The sequence below is a fragment of the Pogoniulus pusillus genome, chromosome 7, assembly GCF_015220805.1.
Source record: "Pogoniulus pusillus isolate bPogPus1 chromosome 7, bPogPus1.pri, whole genome shotgun sequence".
In the NCBI taxonomy this organism is placed as follows: domain Eukaryota; kingdom Metazoa; phylum Chordata; class Aves; order Piciformes; family Lybiidae; genus Pogoniulus; species Pogoniulus pusillus.
The window spans coordinates 21,988,786-22,006,262 of NC_087270.1; the positions used below are offsets into that span (position 1 = coordinate 21,988,786).

The following is a 17,477-nucleotide window of genomic DNA, read 5'->3' on the forward strand; positions in this document are numbered from 1 at the left end:
CCTGGTTCTAAATCTGCCCTGTAATTGTGTGTACATAACTTTTTATTCCAAATGCCTCATCTTCCCTTCTGCAAAAGTAACAGTCGTTTAACTTTCACCTCAGCTTTAAGGTGTTTATCAATTCTTGTGTTTTAGTTAATTTGCAAATCTTGTTTGAGTTAGAAGTTACCTAATCTGTACTGCTCAGAATTTAATGAGACTTCCTGTGGTAGAATAAATCTACTTGAACTCCTTAGTGCATATTGTGAAAATACGCCTCCCAAAAGTTTGAGCTTGCTCATTTAGTTGTTCTGCTAGTATTTAGATGCTAAAGAATCTGTTGTTTGAACTGCTTTGCATTGTTGTAACCTGAACTGACTATGAAATCTGATTTCTGACTTTTCAACTCTAGGAATCTCTACCACCTGTCCAGTTTGACTGGAGTAGCAGTGGCCTTACTAACCCTTTAGATGGTACGTCTCTCCGTAGAGCCTCTAGCACCAGAGCTAGAGATAAGAAAGCTACAAAGTTCAGACAAACTTCTATCTGCTGATTACTTTTTTTAAATACACACACACATGCACATACACACACACACACATATATATATATATATATAAATATTTATTTCTTCTAACTTTGGAAATTCAGGCTTTCTTTCTGATTAACTGTGCTGCCCCTATGTGAATTATTATAGTCAGAAAAATCCGAAATTAAGTATTACTTTAGATTTCTGCCATATGCTAGTGACACAGTGGCAATATTAACACTTCATTATGCATAACTGCAGATTATAAACAGTCTGAAACAAAATGAGCAATTTAGGTTGAGTTTTACTACTTAAAAGTATTTTTGACCAATGAACTCTCTCTTTAGACATCCTTTGAATGACAAACTTGTGCATAGTGGCTACTTCAAAGCACAATATTTTACCCACAAACTGTTTGCAAAAGATACTCTACTTGGACTGAAAGTTTTCAGATTTACAGATAATTTTATATTTAAAAAAACATGTGACTTCATACGGTTATCACTTTTGCTTTCAGTCAAGAGCTAATTTTACTTATTATATTAAACTAAAGAGGTAGCTACAAGCTTATTTGTATCTCTACATGTATATAGTTATAAAAGACCCTTCATCTATGTCTATTTTAATAGTAAAGTGACTTGTGCCACCACCTTCAGTCTCAGCAATGTATGTGCAGAGAAGGAAAATAAAACAAGTTTTGGAAACTTGTTTGACTGGCAGACTAGAAAGCCATAAAGAAACAGATACCTTAGAGGAGCCTGCTTGCAGCAGTTAATTCATGAGACACGAGTTGTTCAAAAGCAGGTGCATGTCTCACCACACTGGTGTTGTCTCATGGTAGTGTTTGGGAACATGTGGGATGGAAGAGTTTGGCTAGCAATATCATGGTGCTGAAGGAAAGCCTGGATGGACCCTTTTGCTGTTGTCTGGTGTCTTAATACTTCAGTCAATCATCGTACTTTCTTTTTAACAAACAACTTCTTCAAAATGTATCTTGGTTTGATTCCTGGTTTAGTACTAAAGGGGAACAGTATAACTGAACCGGTGAGGAACCACATATAAGAGTGGTGTTTTTTACCTTGTGATCACACTGCTTTAAAGTAATGATAATTAGTAGCTTAAAGCTACCAAATGAAACTCAAAAGGTTTGTTCTTTGCTGTTTGGGGATTTGCTCAGTCTTCCTTTCAATTTCAGTGAGGGGAGAAAAAGCTCATGGTATTCTAACTATCAATTGACCTATATATTGTTTCCCTTTAACTGATCACACCTTTCTCTCTGGGTCATGTCGGTTCTCTTCCATTTTTAGCCTGAAATAAATATTCCTATTTTAAAGTTGCTAGTGTTGATTTCCTTGCTGCGTTGTACATGAGGAAATGTGCACTGGATTAAGTTGTTAATGTTTTTAGAAGATACAAACTAATACTGTAAGCATTGTTTTCATGTCGATTTTTAAATTGCCTTCTGAGTACTAATTATAACTTGCATGTTCAAGTGTGTGTCTTACCCCTTTTTACACATAAACCCCTCCCTTGGCTTACCTTCTATATGGCTGCCTACCAACACGGTCACTGAATTTCAAGCTAGTGGAGGTTCCACTCTTCTGAACCTTGATTTCTTTGGGCCCGTGGATGACAGTAGCTCTAGCAGCACCACCACAATCCCAGGTCAGCAGAGTGTTAAAACCACAACTGTAATATTATGACGACTTACTAAAAGCATGAGCACATCACTTGACTTTCCTATAAACAAGGAGAACTTTTTACCTTGCCTTTCTCTCTAAAATGTCTTTCTACTGCGTTTTTCCTTTGATCTGATTTCTGTTTTCTGATGTTTTGTATCGAGTGCCAAGTATTTAAAAGGTACTGTCAGCTCTGTGTTTGTCACCTGCTTAAGGAACGAATGGCTCTTATGCTCTTGCAAATAAGCTGTTAAAACACTTGTTTCAGATGAGAAATTGTGGAAGTTAACTTCTCTAACTCCTTAAGAAGCTCTCAAAAATTCTGTACCTGCCAGGAATCACCAAAAATGAGGTTTGCTCTCTCTCTCTGAATGAGTACCTCGAAATTATAGAGTTATTCTGTTCTTTGAAAGTCCTATGTGAAAATTAAAGGTACAGTACTTAACATATCACAGCCCCACTGGAGTTTGTCACTGTTGGGAGGCTATAAGTTTGTTCTTTCTGTGGACTACTGGTACTAATGATAAATTGAAACAAGTGTTTTAACAACATTCATAATAGAAAACAAGGATAGCTGCATGTTTGTGGGATGTTTAGAAGTTCCTGAATGTTAATGGTAAAACCAAAGCACTTTATCTGCAACTTACTGCCTTAAAAAGGAGATGAAAACACACACCGCCCCCCTACTGAATAATAAGTGGAAGCAATTGAATTCCTCTGTCGCAGCGTTTTGACATGCTCTGAGTATTTCACCTGAGCTTATGAAAACCTACACTTCACATCATTTTTACAGGAATTTAAGGGAACATTTTAGGGCTTTATCCCAGTGCAGAGTTTAAGGGCAAATGCCATTTCAATAGAGTGCTTGAAGTCATGATAATAACTTTCTTCATGGGAGGGAATATTTTTCCCCTTAGTGATTTTCATTTTAAAAATCAATATTGAAGAGGTTTGGAGGTTTCCCACGTTCCAAAGAAGAATTTTTAAATACTATTTTTTGGCTTTTAAAAGCCTGGGGGGGGGTTGTTGTTGTTTTGGTTTTGTGGTCTTTTTGTTGGTTTGTTTGGGGTTTATTGTAGCTTTTGGGGGAGGTGGTAGTTTTGTTCTGGTTTGGTCCTTTTAGGTTTTTTAATCCGATCATTGAAGGCAGTGTTGTGGCAGTGCATTCCACATGTCCTTTTTTTTTTTTTTTACTTCTACCCTTGAGAAATGTCATTATCAGGTGAAAGATGGCAGAGGGGATAGTAGGCAAATTCAAGATGCTCAAGTTTTACAGATTCTTTTGATAGTGTGTGCCAATCCATTGACAGAAGCTGTCAGTACCCAGTACATGTACTGCTTATGCAGTCGGGTATGTTCCCATGTCCTAATGACACACATGCAAAATAATTTCTAGAGGGATGCTCTGATAGCCTTTTATTGCCTTTTGTTGTTGTTTCATCAAGTTACAGGTATTATCACCTTCCTTGGTATGCCCTATAGTGCCCATTTTTGTTTTGGTTTTGTTTGTTTTGGCTTTTCTTTCCTCCTGACTTGTTTCTGGGAAAGTCATTTGTTTCTTGGCTTGCAGCTGGTGTGTTTGTGTGTGTGTTTAGGAGCTTCGTGTGGGGTTTGTTTGGCTAACTTTCCTTCAATATCTCATTAAGGTTTTGCACTGCTTTCCTGAAATTAATCATTTTGAATAAAATGGAAAAAAATATGCAGCTCTTAAATAATTGAAAGGCAAATTGGTAGATCTTTTGGCTTAAAGAAGAAACTTTTATCAATTAGTTAAAGTTTGTTCTTTCTTTGAAGACTTTAGTTTTACTTGCTATAAATCCATGCAGTGTTTTTTCTCAATCTGATTTAATCAGTAGCCAAAATAATGTTTTTAATTAAAAAATGCATTCTACATCATCAACAGGGAGTTACTCATTTCTAGCACATTCCCACAGATAACTGTACTGTTTTATTTTTCACATTAATAGTTTAACATAAATATAGCAGAGTGAGAGGTGCCTGAGGAACAGTACATTTGAACTGTGACGTCACACTACAATGAAAATGAATTTGGGACCATAAATGTGAATATCTGAATGATGTAACTTACAAGGCTGCAATTAACATTTGTTACAGAGTTGCATGCCAGAGGACTCTTCCTTTCAATGAGTTTTACCATTTGTACCTTAATGGGATTTCACAGGCTTCTGCAAGTCAAAGTGTATTTCTTCAAGTCTTCCTTTCCTTGACTGAAAGTGGATACTTTATGTAATAGTTGGGCTCTTTCCTATTTCCAAGTTCTGTAAACATCTGACAGTACTTAAGATCTTGGTACACTGATCTCAGGACAGCAAACATTTTGATGTTTTGCATGAAACCAGATGAAATTCACTCTGAAAATCCAGACTTAAAAAGAAAAGAAAAAGCATGTTGAAAAAAACAGATGAATAATCTCTAGTCAAATCATGAAATGGAGCAAATATTCTCCCTCCCTGCCCTTGCAGCTTAACCAGATGATTTTCTTAATTTTACTTTTTTGATCAACTTAGTTTTCAAACAGTGAAAGATTGCTTAACTTAATACAAATGAGAGTCAAGATACTGCTTTGGGGATAGGTCATGCAAAGCAGATGTGAGGATCGTTAACTTTGTCTGTGTGCACAACTACTATTGCAATTACCTTGTGGAAAAGTCAGAGCAATAGGCACAGCCATTTGTTGCTGGTTTTAATTTATTTGTTTTGGTAGGTTTTTTCTAAGTAGTCTTTCAGTATTGTGAATGCTCCTTCCCTGGAGGCGTTCAAGACTAGGTTGGATGAGACCTTGAGTGTCTTGTTCTAGTGGGAGGTGTTCCTGCCTGTGGCAGGGGGTTGGAACTGAATGAGCTTTGAGGTCCCTTCCAACCTAAACCATTCTGTGATTTCAGGAGTATATCTAAAATTGTTTTGACCCAGTCAAGTAAACTGGGTAAAATCATCAGCCCTTCAGTTTCTATGTGTTCTTTTTATATAGATAAGTACATGGAACCACCCTGTCCAGGTATTTGCAGCACTTGTTTGGCAGTGATGTGAAATGCTTTTGCACTGGCTGAACCAGCTGGCAGTAGTGTCAGACTTGTGTAGAATGCAGATGTCTTTAAAATACAATGTTTCTGTCCAAAATGTTGACACTGCTGTTGAAAGTTAGTTATCTTTGTCGACTGTGCATAGGCATGCTTCATTTAAACTCATGAAGCATAAAATAGTTGAAACTGTAACTGGAAGAATTTCTCCAGTTTAAAATGTTTCTGAGCAACAGAATCACAAGCACAGAAACATTCATGATGGAAAAGATTCTTGGGATCACCAAGTCCAACTGATAACTGCTCTACAAGGCTGAACCCTAAACCATATCCCTGAGCACCACATCCAGGCAACCTCTAATGTGCTGTAATGTTCTTTCCTCTTGGTTTGAGAATTCTAATTCCTAGAGACTCTGTAAAAAAAAAAATAATATTTGGAAGTTCTAGAGCCACTTCCTGCTGAGATGTAGTGCTCAATATTAAACGTGTGTAATTTGGGATGCAGGTTTCCACCATCTGCATTTTTTTTTTTCAGAGTGACCTCTAATGATAAAATGTTGAAATTCACTTGCAACATGTTAGATGTCAAAATTCAGCATTTTAGTTAAGATACTTACTAGGAAATCAAGGATAAAACATCTAGATACTTGATGCTCTATAAATACTTTAGAAAGATGAAAAAGCACTATGAGCTAGAAGTGTTATAGATGTTAGTGTGGAGCTTTTTTTTAGTGCCATTCCACTTGTATATATCAGAAAAGCTGCTTTTCCTCACTTAATCTTTCTAACACCGCCTCTTCTGAAAGCAAAGATACTAAAGGCACTCTAATGCATGCCAGTGTTGTGTGTAATCTCTTGTTGGAGAGAGTTCTCTCTGTAAGCATGCAACATTCCTTACAAAGAGTTGAGTTACACTGATGGAGACAGTCCATTGGAGCACAGCTGACATTTTTACAGGTGCTTTACTCTAAAAGGTGAATTGAAATTTTTGTTTGCTGTTAGACTGAGATCTTGTATGCCAGACTTCATGCAGTGTGTGCATGTTTTATAGCACAAATGTAAAAGCTGCTGGAAGAGGCTAGGGAGAGAAGATGGTGTTTCAGAACCAGACATCATCTGCCATGTCCTTCTCCCATATCTTGAAACGATAAATGATTCAGATGTTTACAGAACACTGTGTCTAGCAAGTTGGTCTGTGGCTAATTATGGCTATACTGGCCTGCAAATGTCACTGATTATCATTTTATACTATAAGGTGTGGATCCTGAGTTGTATGAATTGACAACCTCAAAACTGGAAGCTTCCAATGCCAGCAGCAAAGTGACTGATGCATTCGCAAGACTCATGTCCACAGTGGAGAAGGCAAGCACGTCAACAAGGTAAAATACTCTTTCTTGTGCTTTCTTTCTTAAGAGTGGTCTGAAATGAGGTGTGAATGTGTGTGCTGGTTTAGGTCAGAAGTGCTGGAATGATCAAAAGGCTTAAATTGAATAATGAATTTTTAATAATGAAGATCATAGTGCTGTAATTCATCTTTCAAATTATCATAGAACTCTAAAATAACAGTGGAAGCAGTTCATGAGCTGAAAGATCACCAGAGCATAAGCTGAAGATCTGGAGGAAACAACTTTCTGAAGAACAGAGCTGCTTCCTTAAGAGTAGAAGAGTAAACTGAACCACATAGTTTAGTGACACAGGACTCTGACAGAACACTCTGCTTAGATGTTTAATTTATAGATACAAACTAATCCACAAGTAAGATGATAAAGCTCATGGTAATGTTTCTTCCTTCTTAGATATTTCTCACACCTGTCAAAACCTCTGTGACCAAACATCAGATTGGTTTTGCTGTTGCATGCTAAGGAACAAGCATGTAGTTGGTTTAGTGTGGCCTCTGTGCTTCATGGATCTCATGTGAAGTTCTCTGCTTTTTTTTCATAGGTAAAGCCTATATTAAGGCTTTAAGTGTCAAATGTCTTATCATAGAATGGCTTGAATTAAAAGGGACCTTAATGATCATCTAGTACCAACCACCCTGCCATGGGACACCTTCAACCAGACCAGGTTGCTCAAAGCTTCATCCAGTCAGGTCTTAAACACTTCCAAGGATGAGGAGTCCACAGCTTCTCTGGGAAACCTGTTCCAGTGTCTCACCGTGCTCACAGCAAAAAACTTCCTAATGTCCAGTCTAAATATTCCCTGCTCTAGTTTAAAATCGTTGTCCCATGTCCTGTCAACACAGGCCTCTAGAAAAGGTCCCTCCCCAGCTTTCTTGTAGGTCATCTTCAATTACTGGAATGTTGCTATAAGGTCTCCCCAGAGCCTTCTCTAGGCTGAACAGCCCCAGCTCTCCCAACCTGTCCCTGTAGGGATCATCTTTTTTGCCCTTCTGTGGACTAACAGATCAAGATCCTTGTGCTGGGGGCTCCAGAGCTGGATGCAGTATTCCAGAGCGAGTCTCACAAGAGCAGAGTACAAGGGGATAGTACAAGGGGATAGTCACCTCCTGTACCCTGCTGGCCACACTGCTTTTGATGCAGGATACTGTTGACTTTTTGGACTGCCAGGGCACACTGCTGTCAAGTTCCTCATCAGTCAGCACCCCTAAGTTCTTCTCTTCAGGGCTGCTCTCCATCCACTCATCATCCGGCCTGGATTTGAGCTAGGAATTGTCCCAGCCTAGGTGCAGGACCTTGCGCTCTGCCTTGTTGAACTTCTTGTGGTTGGCATGGGCCCATCTCCAGCATGTGAAGGTCCCTCTGGATGGCATCCTTTCCCTCCAGTGTGTTGACTGCACCACACAGCTTGGTGCATTTGGCAGACGTGCTGAGGGTGCCCTCAATCCCGCTGCCCTTGTCACAGGCAAAGGTGCTAAACAGCATTGGTTCCAGTACCACTCCCTGAAGGACAGCAGTTGTCATTGGTCTCCATATGGACATTAAGCCTTTGATTGCAGCTCTTTGAGAGTGACCAAGTGATCCTTCCATCAAATGAATGTCCTTAGAATTTAGAGACCAGGATGTTGTGTGGGAAATGCTTTACACAAGTCCAGGAAGATGGCATCAGTTTCTCTTCCCTTATGCACCAACACAGTGACCCCATTATTAAAAGCCACTAAATTTGTCAGGCAGGATTTGCCCTTAGTGAAGCCTTGATGGTTGCCACCAACCACCTCCTTGTTTTTTTTGTGTGCCCTTCAGGAGGATCTGCTTCATGACGTTGGTAGGCACAGTGATGAGGCTGACTGGCCTGTAGTTCGCTAGGTCTGTTTCCCCTTTTCCAGTCAGTGGGAATTTCACCAGCCCACTGTCACTTTTCAGATATGATGGACAGAGGCTCTGCACTTTCCACTGAGTGATTCTCACCAAGTTGAACGCTCCTATTGTTGAGAAATGTGATGTGCTTGAGCACATCCAGAGAAGGGCAACAAAGCTGGTGAAGGGTCTAGAGAACAAGCCTGGTAAGGAGTGGCTGAGAGAATTGGAGTTGTTTAGGCTGGAGAAGAGGAAGCTGAGGGGGGACCTCATCACTCTCCACAACTCCCTGAAAGGAGGTTGGAGTGAGGTGGGGGTTGGTCTCTTCCAGAGAAAGGAAACGGAGTGACATTGTGCCAGGGGAGGTTTAGGTTGGATGCACAAGTGGTCAGACATTGGAACAGGCTGCCCAGGGAGGTGGTGGCATCTCACTTTGGAATGTGGTTTTAATGGCTGTGGCTTTGGTTGACAGTCGGACTAAATGATCTTGGTGGAGGTCTTTTCCAGCTGAAACAATTCTATGATTCTCTAAGTTCATCCTCACTGCTAAGTGAGTTTTGGGATTGAGTACCGGATGATTTTCCATGCAGCATGGTAGTTAGAGGGGAGGCACAGCTGCGGAGTCGTGGCAACCATAGTGGCTCGTAATGATGGAAGGTCGCCGGCTTGCTGAAAACGAATAACCCCGTAGTTTCAGGAGCGCTTTTAAAGCGTGCTCTGGCGTCGGGCAGACCTAGCCTGCGAGCCTGCCTGCAGCCGGGAGTTACCGGCGAACCCCGAGAGAGAGCAGAGCGAGCCATGAAATTTCAAGGAGAACCAGTAGAGGGAACTCCACACTTCGATGCTGATTTTCTTCTCTCCGGTCTGTTTTGCTCTTCAGGAGTGCCTATATTCTTTCTGAAGATACACAAATGGGGAGCTTGACTTTCTCGAACTACATTTGAAGTATTTTTGCTATCTAATTTGGAAGTAACCACCAAGCTTTAAATGTGTCTGTACGAATTATTTCATCTCCACTTAGAGATTTGTACCTGCTAGCTTGCTTTAAGACGTCTTGGCTTGTTTTTCTTGCCAAAGAAGCAGACAAATCTGCTTTGCTTATGTGAAGCTTGTTCTTCATTTTACTGTATCAGTTCTTGATTGGAGAAGTTTAACTTTTTTCCAGTGCTTTCACAGTGCACTTGAAAGCTCTTACTTTCACTGTTAAAGCTCCTTATCCAGATGCCAAAAAGCTCTTCCTCTGTTCTGGCCAGCATTGCTCACTGATAAGAAGTAGATCAGCTTGAGGGTAGGATGGTTCTACACAGGGGCCTGGATAGGCTGGATCAACTGAATGAGATTTAGCAATGGCACGTGCTGGGTCCCCACACTTAGGTCACAACCTCTGCTGCAGGCAGAGTGGATGGAAAGCTGTCCCACAGAAAAAGACCTGAGGGTGTTGATTGACAGCTGTCTGAAGATGAGGCAGTGTGTGTCCAGATGTCCACAGAGGCAAACAACATCCTGGTCTGTATCAGGAATAGTGACCAGCAGGACCAGGGAAGTCATTGTGCTCAGCACTGGTGAGGGCACAGCTTTAGTCCTGGGTTCAATTTTTGGGGCCCTCACTCCAAGAAAGACATGGAGGTGCTGGAGCCTGTCCAGACAAGGGCAAAGAAGATGGTAAAAGGGTCTGGAGCACAGGTCTGGTGAGGGGGGGATGAGGGCATTGAGTTGGCTAAACTCATGCAAAGGAGGCTGAGGGGAGACCTTGCTCTCTACAACTGCCTGAAAGGAGATTGGAGACAGGTGGGCACAGAATGCTTCTCCTTAGTAACAAGGGATAAGAGGGAAAGTTGCCTTAAGTTGCACCATGGGAGATTCAGGTTGGATGTTACAAAAACTCTCTTCTGTTGAAAGGGTTCTCAAAGACTGGAAGAGGCTCCCCAGGGAGTTGAGTTCTCATTCCTGGAATCATTTCAGAGAGGCAGAGATGTGGTGATGTGGTGCTGAGGACATAGTTTAGCCTGAGCCTTGGTGGAGTTAAATACTGGTTGGACTCAATCATTTTAAAGGTCTTTTACAACCGAAGTGATTCTGTGATTCTCTCTGTAAGGCTCTAGAGAGAGGCTAGGGACTTCAGACTTGGTAGTTAAGTTCAGACCCAGAAGGATTAGGTGTTCAAAAGCAGCTCTTCTCAGTGTTCAGTACATTTTATGTTTTTGTCAACCTTGAATTTTAAAAATGTCAGGCATGTAATCCTTGTTGCTTTTTTTTTCCTTTTAATTCCACGTGGTCCAAAAAAAGTAGTCTGGGTTTCTGTCTAGAAACGTTCAGAGAAATAAGAAGGTTGTATTTCAGCTGTGTGCCAGATATGTTGCAGCGTGTTAGCTTTTTGGAGAAAAAAAAATGGTTGTCTCTGACTTGTTTTAATTCTTTCATAATGAACTGGAGACTTTCAAATAGGAGTTATGTGGGCACAGCCAGCTCAAAAAGGATGGCATTCATGGACCAACCTGGAAATAGGAACTGTAACCATTTCTGATAACCAATCAGGGGAAGATGCAGTCCATGCCTTAATGTCACTTCTATGCAACTTCAGTTGTGCTAAGTCTGTTCCATGTCTCTAACTTGTACTAAATGCTGTTTAGAGTGAAAAATCTGTTGTTGAAGCCATGTGAAGAGTCTTTTTATTTTTTTGTCTGAAGTAGCCCCATCTTTTGCTTGCAAAGCCAGGTCTTGAAGCCGGAAATTCAGTTTCTCAGAAGGAAGGTGTTGGCAGGGGATGGGAAGTTTATTCCTCATCTTGAGCCTGGAACCTGGAAAGCAGCAGTGAGTGGAAAAGGTCAGGGATCCAGTACAGCATTCCACAGACTTTACAGCCTTTGTCCAGTACCATAGAATTGGCAGAGATGAAAATTTTATCTGCTGCCTTTTTGAAGGCAGGCAGAGCACTGATACATCTCCAAAAATTGGCTGAAACCCTCATTGACATGGTAAATACTCCTTGGGGACAGTGTTGGATGGAGCAGGCTAAGTCCTTAATTACAGAGTGATTTTTGAAGTGTGCTTCTGTAATCAGCTCATTGATAATAGAGCCTGCCCTTGCTGGTGCTATCCATAAAACCCTTTGCAAACAAGAGAGGTGGCCAAAGTCCTGTAAGACTTAAATGGTGCAGGAGGGGGTTGGAATGCCAAGCAAAATATTTCCTATTTATTGCTAATTTTCTTCTTACAACTTTTCCTGCCCATCAGTCTGGCTGATTTCTTGTAGCTTAGTGCCTTTTGAAAGGGAATTCCATGCCAACAGGTAGAGGGACTGGCATAATTGCTTGGATGAGGGCATCCCTTCTGTCCTTTGTTTTGGGAAGAAAGCTGGTGTAAGAGAGGAGATGGATGGGGGCAGAGTTTTCTGTAGTAGATATTTTTACAACCTGGATTGGGCAAAAACCTTATTTTGAGCCAGTGCTGGGTCTTTTCATGGTTCAGTAATCGAAAGCTCTGGCTCCACAGCATACAGACATAGTATGTATGTCTGCCTGCTCGCTGGGTGTCAATTCTGTAAGCTGTGGTACCAAGAAATTAAGAGTGTATGAACAGGAGAAGCTCTACAACAACCCCCCAGGCCAGCATTTAGCCAAAGAAGCTCTTGAAAATTGGAAGATCTTCAGCAGAAGTGAAATTAAGTGCACCTGACAGGGTTCTTTCTCTTGCCTCTGTTGAAAGACACCACAGTCAGGTAGTTTAGGAAGTTTACAGGGTAAGAGAAGTCTTCAGTGATGATGTTAATTTGTCTTTTAGAAAATGAGTGAGTGGTTCTTTAGGGTTACCTTAGAGGTATTTGCTTCCAAAGGTGCTGGCTGTTCCCAGAAAGGGCACTTGCAGTGTCTGGTTTTATTGTCTTCCAGAGGAACCTGCCTCTTTCCACTGAGGAATGGAGGCTTTAGGCTGTCTCATTCCTCCCTCTACTGAGGTGATTTAAAAAAATATTGTGAGCCTCATTACAAGTGGTTGTATCTATAGCTGTTTGCTGGGTTAGTGTCCCTTCTTTATAGATACTTCCTACAGAGCACAGTAGCTAGATACATTTATTTTATCTTTGGCCAAATCCCCATCTCTGGAGGTGTTGAAAAGAGGCAGAGATGTGGTGCTGTGGGACATGGTTTAAGCTCAGCATTGGTAAAGTTAGATACTGGTTGGACTCAATGATTTTGAAGCTCTTTTCCAACCAAAATGATTCTATGATTGTATGGCAAAGGGCAGATTTCCAGCCAGGAGGGGAGCATTCAGTAACCAGGTGAGAGTCACATCTGACTGCACACTGGTGTGTGTGGCCCACAGGGAAGCTGCAGGGACCAGCAGGTATAAGAGCAATGATAAAGAGCTGTGTCCTGCATGTGACCATCAAATCAAACACAGTGCTGCCTCTGGGACCCAGCAGTGCTGTTTCTGAGCATGCCACAGCTGAGCAGAGGAGGAAGAGGCATATAAATAGCAAAGAGTGTGAGCTCCATCTCTGTGCCTGATTAACAATTACAGGAACTCCTTTTAGTGCAGGTCTCTGAGTCAGCCCTCTTCCTTTGGCTTCCTCTGTCAAATGCTCCTTGCTCATGAGGAGTTTTGTACTTTTAAGAGGCTTGTGGTAAGTGATTACTAATAGTGGCACCAGATACTGATAACGCAGTGGTGGGTGAGAACCACATTTCAACAGCTTGGAGATAGTCCTTCAAGTGCAAGCAGAGCTGAGTGAACTTGTTAGGGACGGCACATGCTGGCTCTCTGCTGCTTCCTTCGGTAAATCCAGCACACAGCTTTGTTTATCCTCCAGAATTTGGTAATCTGCCTAGGCTGTGGCTCAAAAAATTCCACTGCAGCAGAGAAAAGAAAGTACTACTCCCCTAGTGAAGGAAAGTCAGATTTAGTATCTAGGCTGCCTCATCTAGAGATGCTTCATCAAGTAGAGATTTCAGGTAGCAAACAAAAATGATAGGTCAGTGTCAACACAATGATCAGCAATGTCAGGGAAGAATTTGAGTCCAGTTCTTTTTCTTCTCCTGCATAAGAAGTTGTGATGCTGCTGCTGAATAAAATGTATAGCCCCTCTTGCTTTCCCCTGATCAGCTTAGGTAACAATCCTGATAGAATGGTTTGGGTTGGAAGGGTCTTTAAAGAGCATCTAGTTCCAACACGTTAACCTCCATGAGCAGGGACCAGGATAGGTAGTGACCAGAGAAAACAGAAGTGCCTGCTGCTTCCTAATCACGTGGCCATTGTCTTCTCATGGGCTCAGTTGAAAGTTTATTGCTAAACAAGATACAGAAAGAAAGTTTCTGAGATACTTAAGAAAAAGTCACTTTATTTGGTTCAAGCCTTTTGTCTCATCTCTTTGCCAGAGAGTTGAGGCAGCTTATTTAGCTGGCACTTCTGGTGGGGGTACAGACTGTAGCAGGTGCGTTTTGGGAACTGGAGTAACGTTTGATGGAAAACTGAGTATTCCTAGTACTAGGCAGCATTTGGCAAAAGATGAGCCAGATGTCTGTAAAGTCTGGCTGCTTGGGATGGAATGTTTGTGGGCTGTCTTCTGCAGCAGTCTGAGCCAGGCTTCATTTTCCTGAGGAAACTTGAGGGCTTTGCATAGTAGTGAGAACCACGTGACATGGAATTCAGACCTCTTGGCTCATTTTGCATCATTCTCAGGAATTACTGAGTGTAAAGGTAAACACCAATGATTCCCATGCTGCTGTGTGGCCCGGTGAGGGCTCTCCCTGTGCTTGCACTTCAAAGCAAGTTGCTAGAAGTTGTGAGATACTGCTCTACATGGTGATCCACAACCTCTTCGTCCATCCCTTGCAGAGGTCTGATGTGTGCATGATCTGAGAAAGATGATGTTAGAGAACCAGCTTGAGTATCTCTTTACCTTAAAAGTATTGAGAAGTTAGATGTCTTTTCAAGTTTTTTTCCACTTAATTTGGGACGATTGTATTGTGTGTAGGTAGTTTGATACCGATGTTTCACTGCAGCATGGTAAGAACTCTGTTAAAGCAATCTCTGAGGTTATCTCTTCAACTCCTCACCTAGAGCAACTCACACAGGAAATTCTGTTCTCTTATCCCTAAAATATGGGCATGGTTGTTTCCTCAAGTGAGTCTCTTTGCACTGGAACCTAAAAAAGAAAAAATGAGCACTGGAATAAAAAAATCTTCTCTATTTTTTTCCCTTATTGCAACAATATACAGCAACACTTTGCTGACTTTTGTGTTAACGTTTCGTTAGTAGGCAGGTAGGTATTATACCATTAGGTAACTTCAAGTAGCTTACAAAAGTGCCTGTCAGTGGGAGACAAACTGACAGAACATTGCTTCAATCAGTGATTTTTTTTTTTCTGATCCAAGGGGTATCAGCTACTGGATTAACGCACTTTGTTCTGTTCTTCTCCACAGGAAGCCTAAAAAGGAAGAACATCTCAGTGAAGAAGCTGCCAAGGTGATTTCTAGCCTTCCTGACTTAACTTTCATGCATGCCAAGGTGTTGATGTTCCCAGCCACATTAACACCTTCAACAAGCTGCCAAGAAAAGGTAGACTAAAGTGATGTGAATTGGACGTTTCTTTTATTGATTAATTTTCCTTTCCCCCCCCCCACTTTTTGTTTTTAATTGTTTCTTTTCTTCCCTTGGTGGGTCATAAAAAGCAATCTTGCTTAAACTGAAAAGAAAACAAGTTCAGATGATTTGTTGGTAAGCAGCACTAAAAAGGTATACATAGTAATGTATATTTATTTACATACTGGAGTCCTAAATTTATATTAGAGGAAAAAAACCCAAATTGTAAATAACTGAGGGTCTATCTTTTTTGAAGATCTATTCTTTTTGTTGTGCCGGGGTATATACATTTCTGTCTTTGTGAAATACACTGGTGGTGTCCTTCTTACAAAACTTGAAAAGATTAAAAAAAAAAAGCCTAGAAACACATCATGAAAACTTCACAATCTGTGGAGTTCCCTAAGCCCTAAAAGTTTTCAGCTTGCATTGAGCATCTTCTTTTTTTTTCTTTCCTGCATATATTAAAGTATTTATTGCTGGGGTAAAAAACCCAAAAAGCAAACAGCAACAAAAGGTTGCATTGTCCCTGTGTGGGGTTGCAGTTACTGTTTCTTTAAACCTCAACAATTTATTTTATGTTTTTGAGAAGCTTAAGGTGTGGGGTTTTTTTTCCCTTTTCTCTCCCCCTGTTTGGTTGGTTGGCTGATCAGTTTTTTATGTTCTTAAACTTCAGTGGTATTTCTCTGTCACTATATAGCCTTTTGAAAGGTCTGCTGTCAGTAGCTTCTTGTTCCAGCTATGGGTCACTGTCAGAACACTTGATTATTTTTAACTTGTGTGGGTTTTTTTTTCCTGAGGGTCATTAGAAAGGTTGTCTGCTTTTAATCAGTTTGATTTGAAAAAGAAGGACCAAAACTATATGAATGTTTTACAATGAAATTTACCTGTTCAGTTTGTTTTTTTAATGTTCTGTTGTACCACTATTTCTGTTTGATTTTGCACAGTGTAAAATGACATAATCATAGATTGCTATGGTTTTAGGCTGTATATACAGTAAAAAACTATGGGTTGTAAATGTCTGGGGAAATTCCTATGGAAAAAAAGAGAGCTTATGTAGAAGAACCTCTAAAAAAGGTCAACATGCATGCCCAAGGTCTTTTGAGATTTAAGTGTGTAAATTTCCTTTTAGCTTACACAAAATAAAATAATTTAAAAGATGTGTATGCATACAGTCTGCTCTCTTTTTAGCCTCCTCTACAGAGCATTGCTCATGTGGCCATCTGCTGCAAAGTCAGGGCCCTGCATTAATGGCAGAACCTTCTAACTTGCGTTGTGCGCTCGCACAAAACAAACTTGTCAAGGTGCTGCAGAAGGAGAAGCAGACTTTTCTGGAGCTGTCCTGCCTCTTTGAAAGCACCCTGATGTAGGTTTTTGTTTGTCTCCAGCTTGCCTTCTGGTTCGCAGGCCGATGGGCTCAAGAAAGACCTCTTCAAAGTCATCAACTGTAGTCAGCTGTAAGAAACACAGATGGTGAGGTGGGGAGGGACAGCTGCTTCTGCCTATTCCTTAGCTAGAAATAAGAATGTAAACCCAGCGTTTGCTTAAGTTCTGTAACGTGTTAGCTTGCACAGTAGCTCTTCAGGAGGGTATCAGTCCGCAGATAAGGTGTGCTCTGAGTGCTGATACTTGTTGAGGGTGGCCCTCAGCATGGGCATAGACTGTCCCAGATCTAACCTTTACTTCATGCACAGCTCTTCAAGTGCTCAGAAGTCACCGCCAGTTCATCAGTTAACATCTAGTTAACATCTAGTTCTGAGAAATCTCTACTTTGTTTTCACAGAACCATAGAATCGTTTTGGTTGGAAAAGCCCTTTAAGATCATTTGAGTTCAACTGCTCTCTGACTCTTCCAAGTCTGGTGCTAAACCATCTCCCTCAACACCACCTCTGCCTTTTTGAAGCACCTTCAGGGATGGGGATTCAGCCACCTCCCTGGGGAACCTGTTCTAGTGTTTGAGAACCCTTTCAGTCAAGAAGTTTCTTCTAATATCCAGCCACACTCCTCCAGGTCAACATGAGAGGAAATGGCCTCAACCTATTACTTGTTACTATGGCGAAGAGACCACCATCTGGCTCCAACCTCCTTTCAGAGAGTTGTAGAGAGTAATGAGATCTCCCCTCAGCCTCCTTTCTTCCAGACTAAACAACCCCAATTCTTTCCTCTTCTTTGAATTCTGTATCATCTGACAGTAGTTGGCTCAGGAAAGTTAAATTTTCACTTCTCTGTCACTAGCTGGTTAGCTGAAATGTTGTCCTTGCAGAAGGAAGCTTTTTCCATCTTGAAATGTCCTCAAGAGATGAGTTCTGGATTTTCCACAACTGTAAACACAGGAATTTCAGTGAGTGGTGGTTACTCAGGATTGAGAGCACAGCTTCTATCGTTGTCATAATGTTGATTTGTGAAGGTTAAATTGGCTCCT

The 17,477-nt window shown here is 41.1% G+C and overlaps 1 protein-coding gene across 4 annotated transcripts in view; it reads left to right on the plus strand.

The window, feature by feature from the left end:
- AFTPH (aftiphilin) overlaps positions 1–16,217 on the plus strand; it is a 53,679-nt gene extending 37,462 nt beyond the window's left edge. For 2 of the 4 annotated variants that reach the window (XM_064146180.1, XM_064146181.1), the window contains exons 7-10: positions 392–452; positions 2,090–2,173; positions 6,481–6,604; positions 14,899–16,217. In XM_064146180.1, coding sequence (XP_064002250.1) covers positions 392–452; positions 2,090–2,173; positions 6,481–6,604; positions 14,899–15,043 — 414 coding nt within the window. In that variant the 3' untranslated portion in view covers positions 15,044–16,217. Of the gene's footprint in view, positions 1–391; positions 453–2,089; positions 2,174–6,480; positions 6,605–14,898 lie in introns of those variants that run through there. The other 2 variants (XM_064146182.1, XM_064146183.1) reach the window with 2 other exon arrangements.
- The last annotated feature ends 1,260 nt before the right edge of the window (positions 16,218–17,477 follow it).